Source organism: Notamacropus eugenii, chromosome 5 (genome assembly GCF_028372415.1).
Source record: "Notamacropus eugenii isolate mMacEug1 chromosome 5, mMacEug1.pri_v2, whole genome shotgun sequence".
Taxonomy (NCBI): domain Eukaryota; kingdom Metazoa; phylum Chordata; class Mammalia; order Diprotodontia; family Macropodidae; genus Notamacropus; species Notamacropus eugenii.
The window spans coordinates 63,283,444-63,299,279 of NC_092876.1; the positions used below are offsets into that span (position 1 = coordinate 63,283,444).

At 47.1% G+C, this 15,836-nt stretch overlaps 1 protein-coding gene across 2 annotated transcripts in view; it reads left to right on the plus strand.

Annotated features, from left to right (window-relative positions):
- EPHB2 (EPH receptor B2) overlaps positions 1-15,836 on the plus strand; it is a 267,407-nt gene that overhangs the window by 240,031 nt on the left and 11,540 nt on the right. Inside the window, exons 8-12 of one of the 2 annotated variants that reach the window (XM_072609234.1) lie at positions 222-330; positions 1,824-1,891; positions 9,304-9,426; positions 9,862-10,109; positions 14,374-14,589. In XM_072609234.1, coding sequence (XP_072465335.1) covers positions 222-330; positions 1,824-1,891; positions 9,304-9,426; positions 9,862-10,109; positions 14,374-14,589 — 764 coding nt within the window. The remainder of the gene's footprint in view (positions 1-221; positions 331-1,823; positions 1,892-9,303; positions 9,427-9,861; positions 10,110-14,373; positions 14,590-15,836) is intronic. The other variant, XM_072609235.1, reaches the window with a different exon arrangement.

Here is a 15,836-nt window from a genome sequence, read left to right on the forward strand (position 1 = left end):
CAGATGACTGAGGTCTGTCGTCATGGAAGGTGTTTCCAAGTTGCACGGCTCACTTTAAGTGGCACTGGGGTCAGGAGTCAAGGGAGAAGGAGGGGGGAAACAAGACTATTGATCGATTGCCCTGGAAGAGCTCCCAGTATGACCCAAGGGAGGGGAAGAGGAGAAGTTGATGGAGCTGTGCTCCCACACATCCTAATGAATCATCTCATGTCCTTCCCCAGCTGAGTACCAGACAAGCATCCAAGAGAAGCTACCTCTGATCATTGGCTCATCCGCGGCAGGGTTGGTCTTCCTCATCGCTGTGGTTGTGATTGTCATCGTGTGTAACAGGTGCGCCTCCCCCCGCCCTGGCCCCTTCCGTCTGTCCACCCGAGTGCCGGGCTCTGTCTCTCTGTCTAGGCACTACAGGTATGCCTCCTCCCTGGGGTTCATCAGCCAGCCTTAGAACAGAGCAGGCATTTGTCTACAAGGTGTTGTCAAAATGCTACCCACCCCCCACCCCCAAAAATACCAAGTGCACAGCACTTTCCCAGCCTTTACTTCCTCCAAGGGGATTAAATTAAATGGCCTGTCAAATGACTGAGGCTCTAAAGGTGATGATGGATGATCCTTTGATCATCCCCCTCCCCCAACTGACCCATTATTGGTGTCTGAAATTCTTCCATTAGAGATTTATTTCTTTGGGTTGGACATTGGACTTCTCTCTGAAAAAAGCAAAGGCTTCACCAAGAGGGGAAATATGCTATGTCCCTGGAACCAATTGGTGGAAATTACTGGGAGGGAGATTTTCTAACAGTCAGAGCTATTTTCAAGTGAAGTGAGTGTTTCCTTTGGGGGGTAGCGAATCCCTGGTCACAGTAGCTCTTCACAAAGAGGCTAAGAGGCCTTTTATCAGGGGAGACTGGAGGAAGAAATTTGGGCTTTGGGTTAGTGTTAGACTCCGTGGCCTCCAAGTTCCTGTCCAGCTCTGAGATTCTAGGGTTCTTGCACTATAATAAGCATAAGCTGGTCAGATTGCTGTCCCAAAGGACAGGCGGCAGAAAGATCTGGTCACAGGATGGCTCTGTGACCCTGGGAAAGTAACTTTACTAATCCTTTCTGGGCCTCAGTTTCCTCATTTGTAAAATAAGGGGATTTCTAAGGCCCATTCTAACTTACTAAAGGGCCCATCCTCTCAATCAATCAATAGACACTTATTAAACACCTACTATGTGCCAGGCACCATCCTACTCCCAGATGCTGTGGGTAGTGATTCCATCCAATTCATGTAAGTACAATGTAAGTTATTTGAGAGCATTTCAGTTTTTGTGTCTCCAGCACTGTGCCTGGCACATAGTAGGACATGCATAGAGATTGCACGCGTGATTTCATGGGTCTAGGCAACTCCCCTGACCAGTGTAGATTGGCACCCTCTCTTCAAGGTGCAGAGAAGCTATGCTCGTTGAATAGAGGTACTGGGGTGCTACCAAGGCCCTGGCTTCCAGAAACTTGTAGGACAGACAGATAGATAAGGGTTGATAAAGGAGGGCATGCTCCTTGACAGAGCCTTCCTTGGTTTGAGGAGGAGAGGATGAGACCAGAGGAAAGATGGCAGGTTAGGCAGAAACCAGAGGGGAAGGAGATTGGGTGGCAGGGGAATGGCTGGGAAAGGAGAAAGAGTAGCCCATTCCTGGGGATGGAAGGCCTGGGTAAAGGGGTGATGGTGGAGGGAGGAGGGTGCTGGAGCCTGAGTAAGGGGCCTTGGGAGGCTCTGCCCACCACACCCCCCAGGCTAAGGCTCCCAGCCTCCTCCTGATCGCTTCAGCTCATGGTTTTTGTTCCAGAAGGCGGGGGTTTGAGCGTGCCGACTCCGAGTACACCGACAAGCTACAGCATTACACCAGCGGCCACAGTATGTATCCGCCAGCCCTCAAAGGGGCCTCCAGGGGGACGTGGGATCCCATGGTACCTCTGGTCTCAGTGAGAGCCTTTGAGGAGATGGGAGTTGGGGAGGCGTGAAGATGGGGCTGGAAAGGGGTGGGAGAGCAGGAAGGTAAGCAGAGATGGAGGCTAGGTGTTCCAAAGAGGCCAAGATGGTAGGAGAGATGAGCAATCAGAGGAGGTGGACGCAGTGTAGTGGGGATGATAGACCAAAACAGGAGAAGGAGAGAGACAGAGACAGAGAGAGAGAGGGGATGAAGAGATGAATAAAACGAGCTGGGTGTTCAAAAGTGAACTGCAGAGGGAGTGGGGAGAAAAGTGAGGGGACTGGAGGTTAAAGATGGGGCAAAGAAGGGAGCAGATAAAGGTACAGAGTAGACAGAGACAGGAGTAAGGAGAGGTGGTAGAGAGAGCATGGGAAGGTGAGCAAGGAGGGGCAGAGGTGGGCTTATTGGGGAACAGGGCCTAGGAAATCAGAAGGGAAAGAAGCCCAGAAGGTAAGTTGAGGAGGAGGCTGGAAAGGGATCAGAAACCTGAGCAGGGGATGGGGCAAGAAGGTGAGCAGGGAAGGGAATGGGAGAAGAAGCACATGAGATAAATGTGTAAGAGCTTAGGACGTAGTTGGGAAGGGAAATTAGAACCCAAGGAAAGAAGGAGAGAAGAAGATGAAGGGGGAGGAGTGGAAGGGATGCAGTGGAGGGACCTGGGCCTAGGGAGGTGAACACAGGACAGTGTAGAGATAAGATGAGGCACACCTGAGATCAGGGGAGGTAGAGAGTGAGCAGGGAAAAGGAAGCTGAGAGGGGCTGATGTGAGGCCCAGACCAGTGAGCAGAGGAAGGCTTCCCAGCTTCCTGTTCTCCCTGCAGTTCGGGCCCAGAGGCCAAGGACAGCCTGGGCTCTCCAGTTGGGGGTGCCTTCTTTTCCTTGCCCCCTAGGGTTCCAGCTCCAACCTTTCTCTGGACTAGGAAGGAGAACGGCAATGTCTCCATTGCCCTCCCTCCATGTGGGCCCCCATTCCAATAATATATTCCTCTTTTGAGGGGTGCCTGGCAGCCAGGTTAACCACAGGGCTTTTCTGTTCTGACCACATGAAAAATAGCTGGCCCTCAAGGACCTTAGAGGTGACAACTTTCCTTTCTAGATATTCAGTAGCTGAGGAGGTAAGGGCTTCAGGATCTACCAAGGTTGCATCTCCCTAACCATTGTCTCATTAGATGGTGGCTATGGGGCATAGGCTAAAAGCAGGGATAGTGGTCTGGGAAGGCCCTTCTATTCCAAGGGCCCCGAGGTTCGGTGAACTAGGCCATCTCCACTACATTCTAAGGCTAAGTGGCAGTCAAAGTAGTGATGGTGGTTTGAATCACCTGTTATATAGCACCTTCCATGTCTCCCTGAAAGTAGTTTGCTGCATCTGCTAAGAGTGATGACTTAAATTTTAACTTCACATTTTTTAACTCCAAGCTGTTCATTCTTTTCCTGAGTATTTATAACAGCTTCACCAACAATGTATCAGTATTTCTGTTTATGGAAAGAATTTTGGTTTGGTCTATTTTATTTGTTTTTTGAAAGAAGAGCATTGGGGATATATGTAGAAAGGCAAGTCAGCTCTTGCTCTCAAGAAAGTTCCATTTAGGAACTGCCTGTTCATAAACACAGATAAAGGCGACGATGGGGAGGGAAAGAATGACAAATCATTAAGAGAGAAGGAATGACAGATAAAGCAGATTAATGGGGAAAGCATCATCCTGTTCCATATAGTAGGAAAGCACTTTCATTTCATACTTCCCTATCTTTACAAAGGTGTTATTTATATAGAAATGTTTTAGTTCTATTTCCCTCACAAAGAACATACAAATTATACTTTAAATCAGCCTGCCTACTTACTAATTTAAGAAGCATCCACAAATGTGAACATTTGATAAATCATTTTTATGTAAGCTGGATGGTTGGTACAAAATAGAACTTTTTACAAATGAAAATTTAAAAAGAGCTGGCCCATTTGTGATTAAAATATCACACAGTTAGAACTTAACTTAAAGCAATGTCCTTAGAAAGAACCCTAACCTGGGAATCAAGGCACCTGGGGCCTCAGCCCACTTTTGCTACTTCCTTCCTGTGTGACCTTAGGGAACTTACATACCCTCTCTGGCCCCAGTTTCCTGATCTATAAAATGGGGAACAATTCTAGATGACAGATACTTGACCTAAAGTCAGGAAATCTGGGCTTAAGTCCTGTTAGCCCAATGCCCTTAGGCAAAACAAAGATAGTTCGCCTCTCCAAGCCTCAGTTTCCCCATCTGTAAAATGAGTAGAATGGTATTTGTATTTCTGGGAATGAATTAGTATGATCAAGGGATGTTTAGATGAAACCATGCACATGAAATACTTTGTACCTTAAAAAAGGATGTATGCAAATATAACACATGACTAGGTATGGTGGGGGTCAAAGACATCAGAGTGCTGTGGGAATGTTGGAGTTGGAGAGTATCAGAGAAGGATCACTGGAGGAAACAGCTTGGAGAACATTCTAAGTATAGTTTATGTGAATGCTTAGAGGTGAGAAATAGAATTCAGAGGGCAGCTGGTAGCTGGTTTAGCTGCAGTGTAAAGTACGCAAAGAGAAATACTGGGATGGAGTCCAATGAAATTCATATTTAATTTAATAATTAATATCTGTAAAGCACTTAGCGCAGGGACTGACACTCAATAGGTGCTTAATAAATGCTGAATTCACTGGGAAGAAAGCCTGGCTAGGCAAGTTAGAGCTAGAATGAAGGACTTTAAAGGCCAGGCAGAGGATTTTTTCTTATTCTAGAGGCAGTCCTGGGTCCCTCAAAGTTTTGAACAGGAGAGTAGCATGATCTGCAGCCAACCAGGGATTTGGCAGTTGTGTGGAAGTTAGAGGGGAGCAAGGAGAGAATGGTGGTGGTCATCATAGTGAAGAGCATCATTACTACATCAGGAGGCAATTACAGTTGCCAGATGAAAAGCAGTGAGCCCCTTCAGACGCCCAATCCAGCCCTTGTCACATCCCATGACTGTGCCTGCCGTTTATATCGAGGACGATGAAGGGATGGCTCTGCTCGGTCTCGAGTCAGCAAAGATCCAGTAGCATTTGCCATGCTCGGGTTAACTGAGGCACAAATTCAGGCTTGTGTGTTTTGTGAAGGAGTTTCAGTGAGTCAAAACAAGAAGTGTTTACAGAATTAAACCTTCAGTCATGGAGAAAAAAAATCACAGTCGTAGAATGTGAGATCTGGAAGGAACAAAAGATCGTGAAGTGTTAGAACATAGAAGGATCTGGGAAAGACTTAAGAACATGGAGTGTCAGTGCTGGAAAGGACTTACAACACAGAATGCCAGCCAGGCAGGTGGCACACACCTGAAATCCTGGCTACAAGGGCTATTGTTACCGTTTGCTCATTTTCAGTCCTGTCTGACTCTTCATGACCCCATTTGGGGTCTTCTTGGCAAAGATACTGGCATGGTTTGCCATTTCCTTCTCTAGCTCATTTGACCAATGAGGAGGGTGAGGCAAACAGGGTGAAGTGACTAGCCCAAGGTCACACCGCTAGTAAGTGTCTGAGGCCAGATTTAAACTGAGGTGGACTTAAGTCCAGGCCTATCCATTGTGCTACCTAAGGAGGCTGGGGCTGAAGTCGATCAAATATCCACATTGCTTGGCGCCAATATGGTGAGCCTTCAGGGTCTAGGGGCCACCATGCTGTCTCGGGAGAGAGAAACTGGCCCAGGTCAGAAACAGACCAGGTCAAAGCTTCTGTACCCATCAACAATGGTATCGGGCCTGTGAATGACCACCATACTTTCAGCGTTGGCAAGATAGGGAGACCCAATGTCAAAAGTAAAACAGAATATAGAATGTTAATGCTGGGAGGGATCTTAGAATATAAAGTGTTAGAGCATAGAACAACGTCGTTGGAAAGAATGTTAAGACATAGAACAACAGAACTGAGATGGACCTTAGAACACAGAATATCCAAGCCAGGGGGAAGCCTAGAACACAGAATGTCAGAACTAGAGGGGGCCTCAGAACAATTAAAGACAGCACTGGAAGGACCTTATAATTCATCTAGTCCTCATTTTGCAGAGAAACAAATTTATATCCGTAGACAAAGTAACATTATCATCATAGCTTGTACGTATGTGGTACTTTGGGGCAGCTAGATGGCACAGTGGATAAAGCACTGAGCCTGGGGTCAGCAAGACTCATCTTCCTGAGTTCAAATCCGACTTCAGATAACTTCCTAGCTGTGTGACTCTGGGCAAGTCACTTTACCATGTTTGCCTCAGTTTCCTAATCTGTAAAATAAGCTGGAGAAGGCAATTGCAAACCACTCCAGTATCTTTGCCAAAAAAACCCCAAATGGGGTCATGCATAGTTGGACACAACCGAAAAGACTAAACGAACAAAAACACGGTGCTTTAGAATTTACAGAGTACTTTACAAATATTATCTCACACAATAAAGTTAGTGGAACTGCTAGAATCCAGAACCCCTATCAGTGAGTACTTTTCCCTCTAGAAGGCCTTCACCTTCCCAGAATGATCCATACTCCAAGACCTGACTGTCTCTGAAGAGGAGACTCAGGTTTCGAATCATATTCCCAGTAATGGTGATGGCTTAACTCTGAACCACATCCCACTCCCACACCCAGGCCACAATGCAAACAATAGCCAGGTTTTCAATCAGATTAACAGCTAAGGTTTTAGGAAGGTGGGGGCAGGGCATGCAACTGGGGAAGAGAATTTCTCTCTGTATAGCACTAACTAGCCCTTGTGGGGATTGAGTTTAGAAACTGGGCCTCGTTAGCACCAAGCTCTGACCCACCAAGCTTCTGGCCCCAGCTGGCAATTAAAGCAAGAGAGATTTTCCCCCTGTTCTGCAGGGAGAGAAGATCAAAGCCTTGGAGCTGGATACAGGCAGGTAAGCTACAGGCCTTTGCAAGGAGAGGAGTCTGCAAATCTTCTAAGGCTGAAAACCTAGAGAAGAAAGGGAAGGGTTTTTTGTTGTTTTTTTTTTGCCAGGGAGCTGACAGCAGTGCCTGGTTAGGACTAATTCAGGAGGGGAGAAACCAGGTTGACTAACTATTCCAAGGGGAGTCTCCACTCACTTCCTGACTGTGAATGCAGTCAGCCCCAGATCCAAGGGCTGGGTTCTAGAAGGAATCTCTGCCTTTTACAGCCAGTCTGTACAGCAAGAGTGAGTTAAGTTACTGACCAGCCAAACCTCAGGGATCTCCTGAGAACAGTACAGTAATACTGCTTCCTGTTTCTCTGAACACTTTACAGTTCACCAGGGGCAAAGTCCCAAGTTCAAACCCTGGCTGCTACTTACAAATTATCTCATCATAAGCAAGCAATTTTCCTTCTCAAAATTGGTTTTTCCCCTTTGTAACATGTACGAGTGAAACAAGATGATCTCTAAGGTCCCTTTTAGCTCTGAAGTCTATAATCAAGAATCTGGATGTGAAGCCAAAATCAGCTACTTGCCTCTAGTCAAGAACAACTAGGTGGTGTAGTGGATAGAGCACTAGTCCTGGAATCAGGAAGATCTGAGTTCAGATGCTGCCTTGGACACTAGTTGTGTGACCCTGGGCAAGTCACTAAACCACTATGACCCTCAGTTTCTCCATCTGTAAAAGGGATCAATAAGTATTGTAGTACTCACCTCACAGGGTCTTTTGTGATGATCAATTTGGAAGCTTTTAAGCACCACATAAATGGCAGTTGTAATTGCGATTTTAGACTATTGCCCAGTCATGTCCAACTCTTCGACCCCATTTGAGGTTTTCTTGGCAAAGATATTGGAGTGGTGTGCCATTTCCTTCTCTAGCTCATTTGACGGATGAGGAAACTGAGGCAAACAGGGTGAAGTGACTTGGCCACGTTCACACAGCTAGGAAGTGTCTGAGGCCAGATTTGAACTCAGGTCTTCCTGACTCCAGGCCCAGCGCTCTATCCACTACACCACCTAGATGCCCCTTTTAGGTGGAGAGATCCAAAGCAAGAGAAGTAGGACATATTGAGGAACAGAGGAGTGGATAGAATTACCCAATTTGGCCAGAGTGTAAAAGACTTGAAGAGGAGTTCACTGGTCAGTGACATGGTACAGTAGAAAGTGTTTGGAGTCAGAGGTCCTAGATTCAAATACTTATTACATGTGTGACAAATCCTTATTACTCTCTGAGACTGAGCTTTGTCATCTATAAAATAAGAGGGTTGGGAACAGATCATCACTAAGATCCCTCTTGGCTCTAACTAAGGCCCCAGTATGAGATAATATGAGATAAAACTGAAAAGGTAGATTGATGAGCACTGATGTGTGGTGAAGGGCTCTGGAGACCAGACCCCATTAGTTTGACTTTTGATCACAGATGAAGAGCTAGAAGAGACCTCAGAGGCATTGAGTTGACTCAGTGGACAGGAAGAAACCCCTGAAGATTTGGATGCATATGAGGGATCCAACCAGAGATGAAGAAGGAAACTTCTTCATTTGAAATGAAAGATATTGGAAATTAACTTTCTCGGTTGATATAATATTTTATTCATTGATTGTAAAAAGAAATGACTTTCTCAGTGGCTATTTTTCAAAGCCTTCTTGTTTTTAGGGACATAGTTTACATTTGGTATGAATACGGGAGGCGCAAACACACCATCCCCCCCACCCCGTAAGAACTTATCCTCCACTAAAGATAAAATATACACACTTAAAACCAGGCAATCTATGAGAAGTAACAACGTAGAAAATAAATGAAGTCGGCATGCAGGGGAGAGACATAACCCTTTGAATGGGGGGATCAGAGAAGACACCATGGAATGCAAGCTGGGCCTTGAAGGATGGGGGAAATCTGATAACAGTCACTCTCACAAGCACAGGTTTCTTAGAACCAAAGGAGCAGTGTGGTATCATGGGAAGAGCCTGGATTTGGAAACTTGGATAATGTGGGTTTGAATTCTTGCCTCCAACATTTAATAGCTGTGTGAAACTCTCTGGCCTATGGTTCCCTCATCTGTAAAATGAAGGGGTGGAATTAGATGGGATCTAAGGTCCTTTCTAGCACTAAATCCTTCTGAACACACTTGACTGGATGTTGGTCTTCTGTCCTCTAGTCTCCTTCGTCCTTGCTGACTCCCTCTTCCTTGTCACCCCCACTCACTATCTTGTTCTGGGATGTGCCTTTTCCCTGGCCAGTTTGCATAGGCTGGCATTAGGAGGACACTCAGGAATGGCTTTGCCTTGCCCAGGAGTGTCTGCCTGCAGCTGAGTGCCCCTTCCCAGCTGTCTGTCTGTCTGTCCATCCGTCTGTCAGTGTCCACAGTTCAGTGTGACTGAGCCCTGATCTCATCCCCCCCCTCCCAGTGACTCCAGGCATGAAAATCTACATTGACCCCTTCACCTATGAGGACCCCAACGAAGCCGTGCGAGAGTTTGCCAAGGAAATTGACATCTCTTGTGTCAAAATTGAGCAGGTGATTGGAGCAGGTAGGTGGGTGGGGGCCTTCCCGGGCACCGTGGCCTCTGCCCTCCGGGATCCCCCTCAGTTGCTGGGAGAGTCCTTTGCAAATGTGTAGGTCTAAGGGTGGGAGGAGGACTGCCCTGGACCCCTTCTCCCCAGGGGAGTCCCAAGGGGACCAGGCTCAAGTCATCTACTTGATTTCTTATATTGGCCAAGGTTAACTCGATGAGGAGGCAATTTGTCACACCACTTCTGATCCTCCTTCTCTGGAGGTCTGGTTACTGTAGATAGAAGGGAATGTGGTCAGGGTCCTGTGTCTGAGAAGATTGGGTTGGTCTTTGGGAATGGAAAGCAACAATGTCTGTAGACCCCAGTGAGTGGAGATGACATGGAAGAGGGGACTGAGGCAGAACTGCCATCCTGTGAGTGATCTGCTGTCCTCTTTTGTCTGCCCATCCCAGGGGAGTTTGGTGAAGTCTGCAGTGGCCACCTGAAGCTGCCAGGCAAAAGAGAGATATTTGTGGCCATCAAGACCCTCAAATCAGGTTACACAGAGAAGCAACGGCGGGACTTCCTGAGCGAGGCCAGCATCATGGGCCAGTTTGACCACCCTAATGTCATTCACCTAGAGGGTGTGGTCACCAAGAGTACACCAGTCATGATCATCACTGAGTTCATGGAGAATGGTTCCCTGGATTCCTTCCTCCGGGTAAGAGAGGGTAGGGCAGGCTAAGGGATTAAAGGGAAGGAAAAGAAAAGGGAGGGGGGAAGGAAGCAAAAAGGGGAAACAGGGTGAGTGAAGTCAAGAACCATACACCGCTAGGACTTAGGACATCAAAGGAAGAGGGTGGTTTGGACCCACTCATATTCATGCTACTTCACAGTCATATGGAGGTCAAAACCTTGCCATTGTCATTCAGTCATTTCTGTCTCTTTCTGACCCCATTTGGGGTTTTCTTAGCAAAGATACTGCAGTGGTTTGCTCTTTCCTTCTCCAGCTCATTTGACAGATGAGGAAACTGAGGCAAATAGGGTAAAGTGAGTTGCATAGGGTCACACAGGTAGTAAGTGTCTGGGGCTGGATTTGAACTCAGGTCTTCCTGACTTCAGGCCTGGCATTCTATCCACTGAGCCACCTAGCTGCCCATCTAATGGGGGTTATCATCCATCCAGTGGCAAGAATAACTGTGTGGAGAAGCCCTAAAACCTAGAGGCATTCATTCTCACCAGAGGGATATCAAGTAACATTTTAATACTCACTATTCTTTTATTTCTACAGACCAAAGTTCTCCATAGGCAGGAGCACACCCAACCTTCTAAGCATGAAAGCTAGAATCCTCCTTGAAACTGCCAGGGATCCGTTTCTGAAGACACCCATAAATGTACACTACCATCCCCTCAGCTTTGATACAGACAGGTCATCTTCTGACCCTCTTCTCTCTCTCTCCTCATTTTACATATCCGCCTATTTTCTCAGTATTCTCAGTCTCTGCTTCTCACTCTTGTTAGAAATACTTAGGGGCTCAGACTTTCTAACCTGCCAATTCCACTGATGACTAGTGTCAGGACATTGGGAGAAGGGGCAGGAGGGTTGTTGTTCACAACTGTAGGCAGCTGTGAGCTCTCCTCCAGTCAGACTTACAGCTGAAACACCTTCAGATTTTATTGGAAGGAAACTTAGATCATAGAATATTAGCACATAGGACATTAGGGTAAGAAGAAACCTTAGAACATGGAATATCAGAGTTGGAAAGGTCCTCAGAACACAGAATGTCAGAGCTGGGAGGGCCCTGAGAACACAGGATGTCAAAGTTGGGAGGGTCCTTAGAATATAGGATGTCAGAGTTGGGAGGGCCCTTAGAATACAGGATGTCAGAGTTGGGAGGGCCTTAGAATGCAGAATGTCACGTATATAAAGAAGGTGAGTAACAGCCGCTAATTGTGACTGTGTAAGCTAAGCGCCATTCTGATGACACCATCAGTGCTGCAAGATTTTCGAAAGTGAGAGAACCCTCTGGATGATAGCTTTGTCAAGGACAAGGATGGAGGGCTTAAGTTGGGGCTTGAAGAACAGACAGGACTAAGCTAAGTGAACAGGAATAAGGAAAGCATTCCAAAGTAGGGGAAAGGAAAGCAAAGCAGTGGGTCCATGTGGTATGTTTGAAGGACATTGGAGAAGCAAGTCTTCCTGGAGAAGAGAACTCACAGGAAGGCCTCGGGACAGAGCCATAACTAGGTATTTTGGCCCCTGTGCAAGTGGCTCAAACAATGCTCAGGGCATCAAACTATCCTGAAACCCACTTTGTAACTCATGCGGAGAAATTAATACCAGGAGCAATTAGGAGAAATTCATTTGAGCAAGTGGGGGAGCTAATTAGATAGTGACTCACTGTGCTCAGCTCTGGTAGTTTGCTATTCTGACCAATTACCCTCACCCGCTAGGTGCTAAACTCCTTTGTTTCTGTGCTGGAGAAAGCCACAAGTGGAAGGGCCTGAAGCCCTTAATGTGAAGGTCCCAGGGCAAAACTCCAGGTGCCCCTCTCTGTCTTTGGGCATTTGGTTGTAGCAGGTGTGATCAGAGATTGACGCGGGAGTCCGATTGTGAATTTATAGTTTTAAAAAAATGTAAGCAAAAAAACTTAGGCTCCTAACATGATACTAGCAAGTCACTTAAACCTCTCTGCCCCCGCAGACAGCCCCAGGTTTCAAGGAGCTTATCCTCTAGTGGGAGATATAACCCACTTCTTAGGGGACTGGTGCCCAGGGAGGAGCATGGTGGCCCAAAAAAGTTACCTGTGTGTAGAGTGAGACCACTGAGAAGTTCCCCATTCAGGAGCAAGGAACGATGTGGCAGATGTGAATTGTTCAGTTGCTTTTACTAGAAGGAGGGCAGGTAGGTAGCTCAGTGGATAGAGTATCCATCCTGGAGTGAGGAAGACCTGAATGCAAATCCAGCTTCAGATACTTACAAGATGTGAGATTCTGGGCAAACCACTTCACCCTCTTTACCTCAATTTCCTGGTTTGTCAAATGACTTGGAGAAGGAAATGGCAAACCATGACAGTATCTTTGCCAAGAAAATCCCAAATGGGGTCATGAAGAGTCAGAGATGACTGAAATGACTGAACATCAATAAACTAGAAGAAGAAAATGCGTGCAGCCAGGAGTTTAGGTTCTAATGGGGTACGTACTAAAGGGGGTGAGAAACGGTGGAAGAACAGAGAATGTCAGAGCTGGGAGGGCCCTTAGAACCCAGAGTGTCAGAGCTGGGAGGACCCTTAGAACACAGGATGTCAGAGCTGGGAGGGCCCTTAGAACACAGGATGTCAGAGCTGGGAGGGGCCTCAGAACACAGGATAGCAGAGCTGGGAGGGGCCTCAGAACACAGGATATCAGAGCTGGGAGGGCCCTTAGAACACAGGATGTCAAAGCTGGGAGGAGCCTTAGAAAACAGGATGTCAGAGCGGGGAGGGGCCTCAGAACACAGGATGTCAGAGCTGGGAGGGGCTTCAGAACCCAGAGTGTCAGAGCTGGGAGGGCCCTTAGAACACAGGATGTCAGAGCTGGGAGGGCCCTTAGAACACAGGATGTCAGAGCTGGGAGGGCCCTTAGAACCCAGAGTGTCAGAGCTGGGAGGGCCTTAGAACATAGGATGTCAGAGCTGGGAGGACCCTTAGAACACAGGATGTCAGAGCTGGGAGGGGCCTCAGAACACAGGAGGTCAGAGCTGGGAGGGCCCTTAGAACACAGGATGTCAGAGCTGGGAGGGCCCTTAGAACACAGGATGTCAGAGCTGGGAGGGCCCTTAGAACCCAGAGTGTCAGAGCTGGGAGGGCCTTAGAACATAGGATGTCAGAGCTGGGAGGACCCTTAGAACACAGGATGTCAGAGCTGGGAGGGGCCTCAGAACACAGGGTGTCAGAGCTGAGAGGGCCCTTAGAACACAGGAGGTCAGAGCTGGGAGGGGCCTCAGAACACAGGAGGTCAGAGCTGGGAGGACCCTCAGAACACAGGATGTCAGAGCTGGGAGGGGCCTCAGAACACAGGAGGTCAGAGCTGGGAGGGCCCTTAGAACACAGGAGGTCAGAGCTGGGAGGGCCTCAGAACATAGGATGTCAGAGCTGGGAGGACCCTTAGAACACAGGATGTCAGAGCTGGGAGGGGCCTCAGAACACAGGGTGTCAGAGCTGAGAGGGCCCTTAGAACACAGGAGGTCAGAGCTGGGAGGGGCCTCAGAACACAGGAGGTCAGAGCTGGGAGGGGCCTCAGAACACAGGATAGCAGAGCTGGGAGGGCCCTTAGAACACAGGATGTCAGAGCTGGGAGGGCCCTTAGAACACAGGATGTCAGAGCTGGGAGGGCCCTTAGAACACAGGATGTCAGAGCTGGGAGGGGCCTCAGAACACAGGAGGTCAGAGCTGGGAGGGCCCTTAGAACACAGGATGTCAGAGCTGGGAGGGCCCTTAGAACACAGGATGTCAGAGCTGGGAGGGCCCTTAGAACACAGGATGTCAGAGCTGGGAGGATTTTAGAACACTAGATGTCAGAGCTGGGAGGGCCCTAAAAACCCGAGATGTCACATATATAAAGAAGGTAAGTAACAAGCCTAGGTAGTTTTCAAGTGTTGTTATCTGTAAAGTGCTTATTATACATACTGCAGGCTGGTAGGGGCATGCTAATGGGTGCTAGAGGGAACAACAAAATATATTTAAGGACAAGCATCCCAATTAATCTGTTCACCAGCTGAGTAGATTGCATTGGTAATGAGTGCCCTGTCTGGGGAGGTCTGCACGCAGAAGCTGGGGATATTGTTGGGGATGTTCTAGAGGGGGTTCCTGCTTCAGGAATGGTTTGAGTTAGTCCTTTAGACGCTCATCATATCTCTAGAAAGTCTCTTCTAACAATAAGATTCCGTGAATCTTGGCCTACTGCCTGTGATTAATACCTTTCTTTGTCTCTGGTTTCTCTTAAAGCAAAATGATGGACAATTCACAGTTATCCAGTTAGTGGGCATGCTTCGGGGCATTGCTGCGGGCATGAAGTACCTGGCAGACATGAACTATGTGCATAGAGACTTGGCTGCCCGGAATATCCTGGTCAATAGCAACTTGGTCTGCAAGGTGTCTGACTTTGGACTCTCACGCTTCCTGGAAGATGATACCTCGGACCCCACCTACACAAGTGCCCTGGTAACTGATGCAAAGAGAAAGGGTAGTCCTTTGAAGAGGGCTGTGCAAGCTAGCAAAGCCTGGGGCAGCAATACCAGAGAGGCAGGGTGAAAAACCCCACTGGACCAAGTTTCCCCTTGTTCCAGAAACCTAAGGAGGGCTTCCTCCTATAGGCTGCTGACAGAGGATCCTCTAACATGCAGGATGAAGGATAAAGTCAACTGTTATCACTTTGGATGTTGATTTTAGAGACTGGAAACTGAGACCCAAATAAAAAGATTGGTCCCAAAATGACAGGCAAACCTGCATGAGTCCTATTCATGGCCTTTAGAAAATATATCTTGGAGTGACTCAAAGGGTCCTTAGGTTTCTAAGTTTCATAGACCTTGAGTACATTTAAAAATCTTGTGATACCAGATAGAGGAATCATAGACTGTCATAAGCAGAGGGAGCTTCTGATTATAGAATGTCAGAACTGGAACTGATCTTAGACCATAAAATTTCAGAGTTCAAAATGACCCTCGAATATAGAATGCAGATCTAGAAGGGACCATAAAGCATAGAATGCTCATTCTAGTGTACATATTATAACAGATTACGTCCATGGTGAGAGGCACTTTAGAACATAGAATGTCCTTTCTGGGAGGGCCAAAGAAACTAGAGTATCTAAGCTATATCCGCCCTTAGAATATTGAAAATCAGAACTTGAAGGGATCTTAGAACATATACCCAGTACCCTCCACTGTGAAGTGGTGTGTTTGTCCTTCGTTGCCAAAGAAGACCATGCCATCAGAAAAATAATGACATGACTTGCACTTGACTTTGTTTTGAGTGAGGGAGAGCTGTGCAGGTCACCAGCCTCACTTCTCCTCCAGAGCCATCTGAATCCAGTGTCTAGGATGATTGGAGATGACCCAGGATGAGGCAATTGGGGTTAAGTGACTTATCCAAGGTCACACAGCTAGTGAGTGTCAAGTGTCTGAGGTGAGATTTGAACTCAGGTCCTGCACTGGTGCTCTATCCACTGCACCACCGAGCTGCCCCCTGTGAAGTGGTAACATTTTTATCAGTGACCTGAATGAATACATAGAGAGTATGCTTATTGAATTTGAAGATGATACAAAGCTAACAATACGATGGATTCCATTCAATCCAATAAGTATTTATTAAGCATCTACTGTATGCAAGAATAGGCCAGAAATAAAATCTAAAAAACTCTTAAGAGACTGGAAAAATAAACTGAATCTAATTAAATAAAATGTAATAGG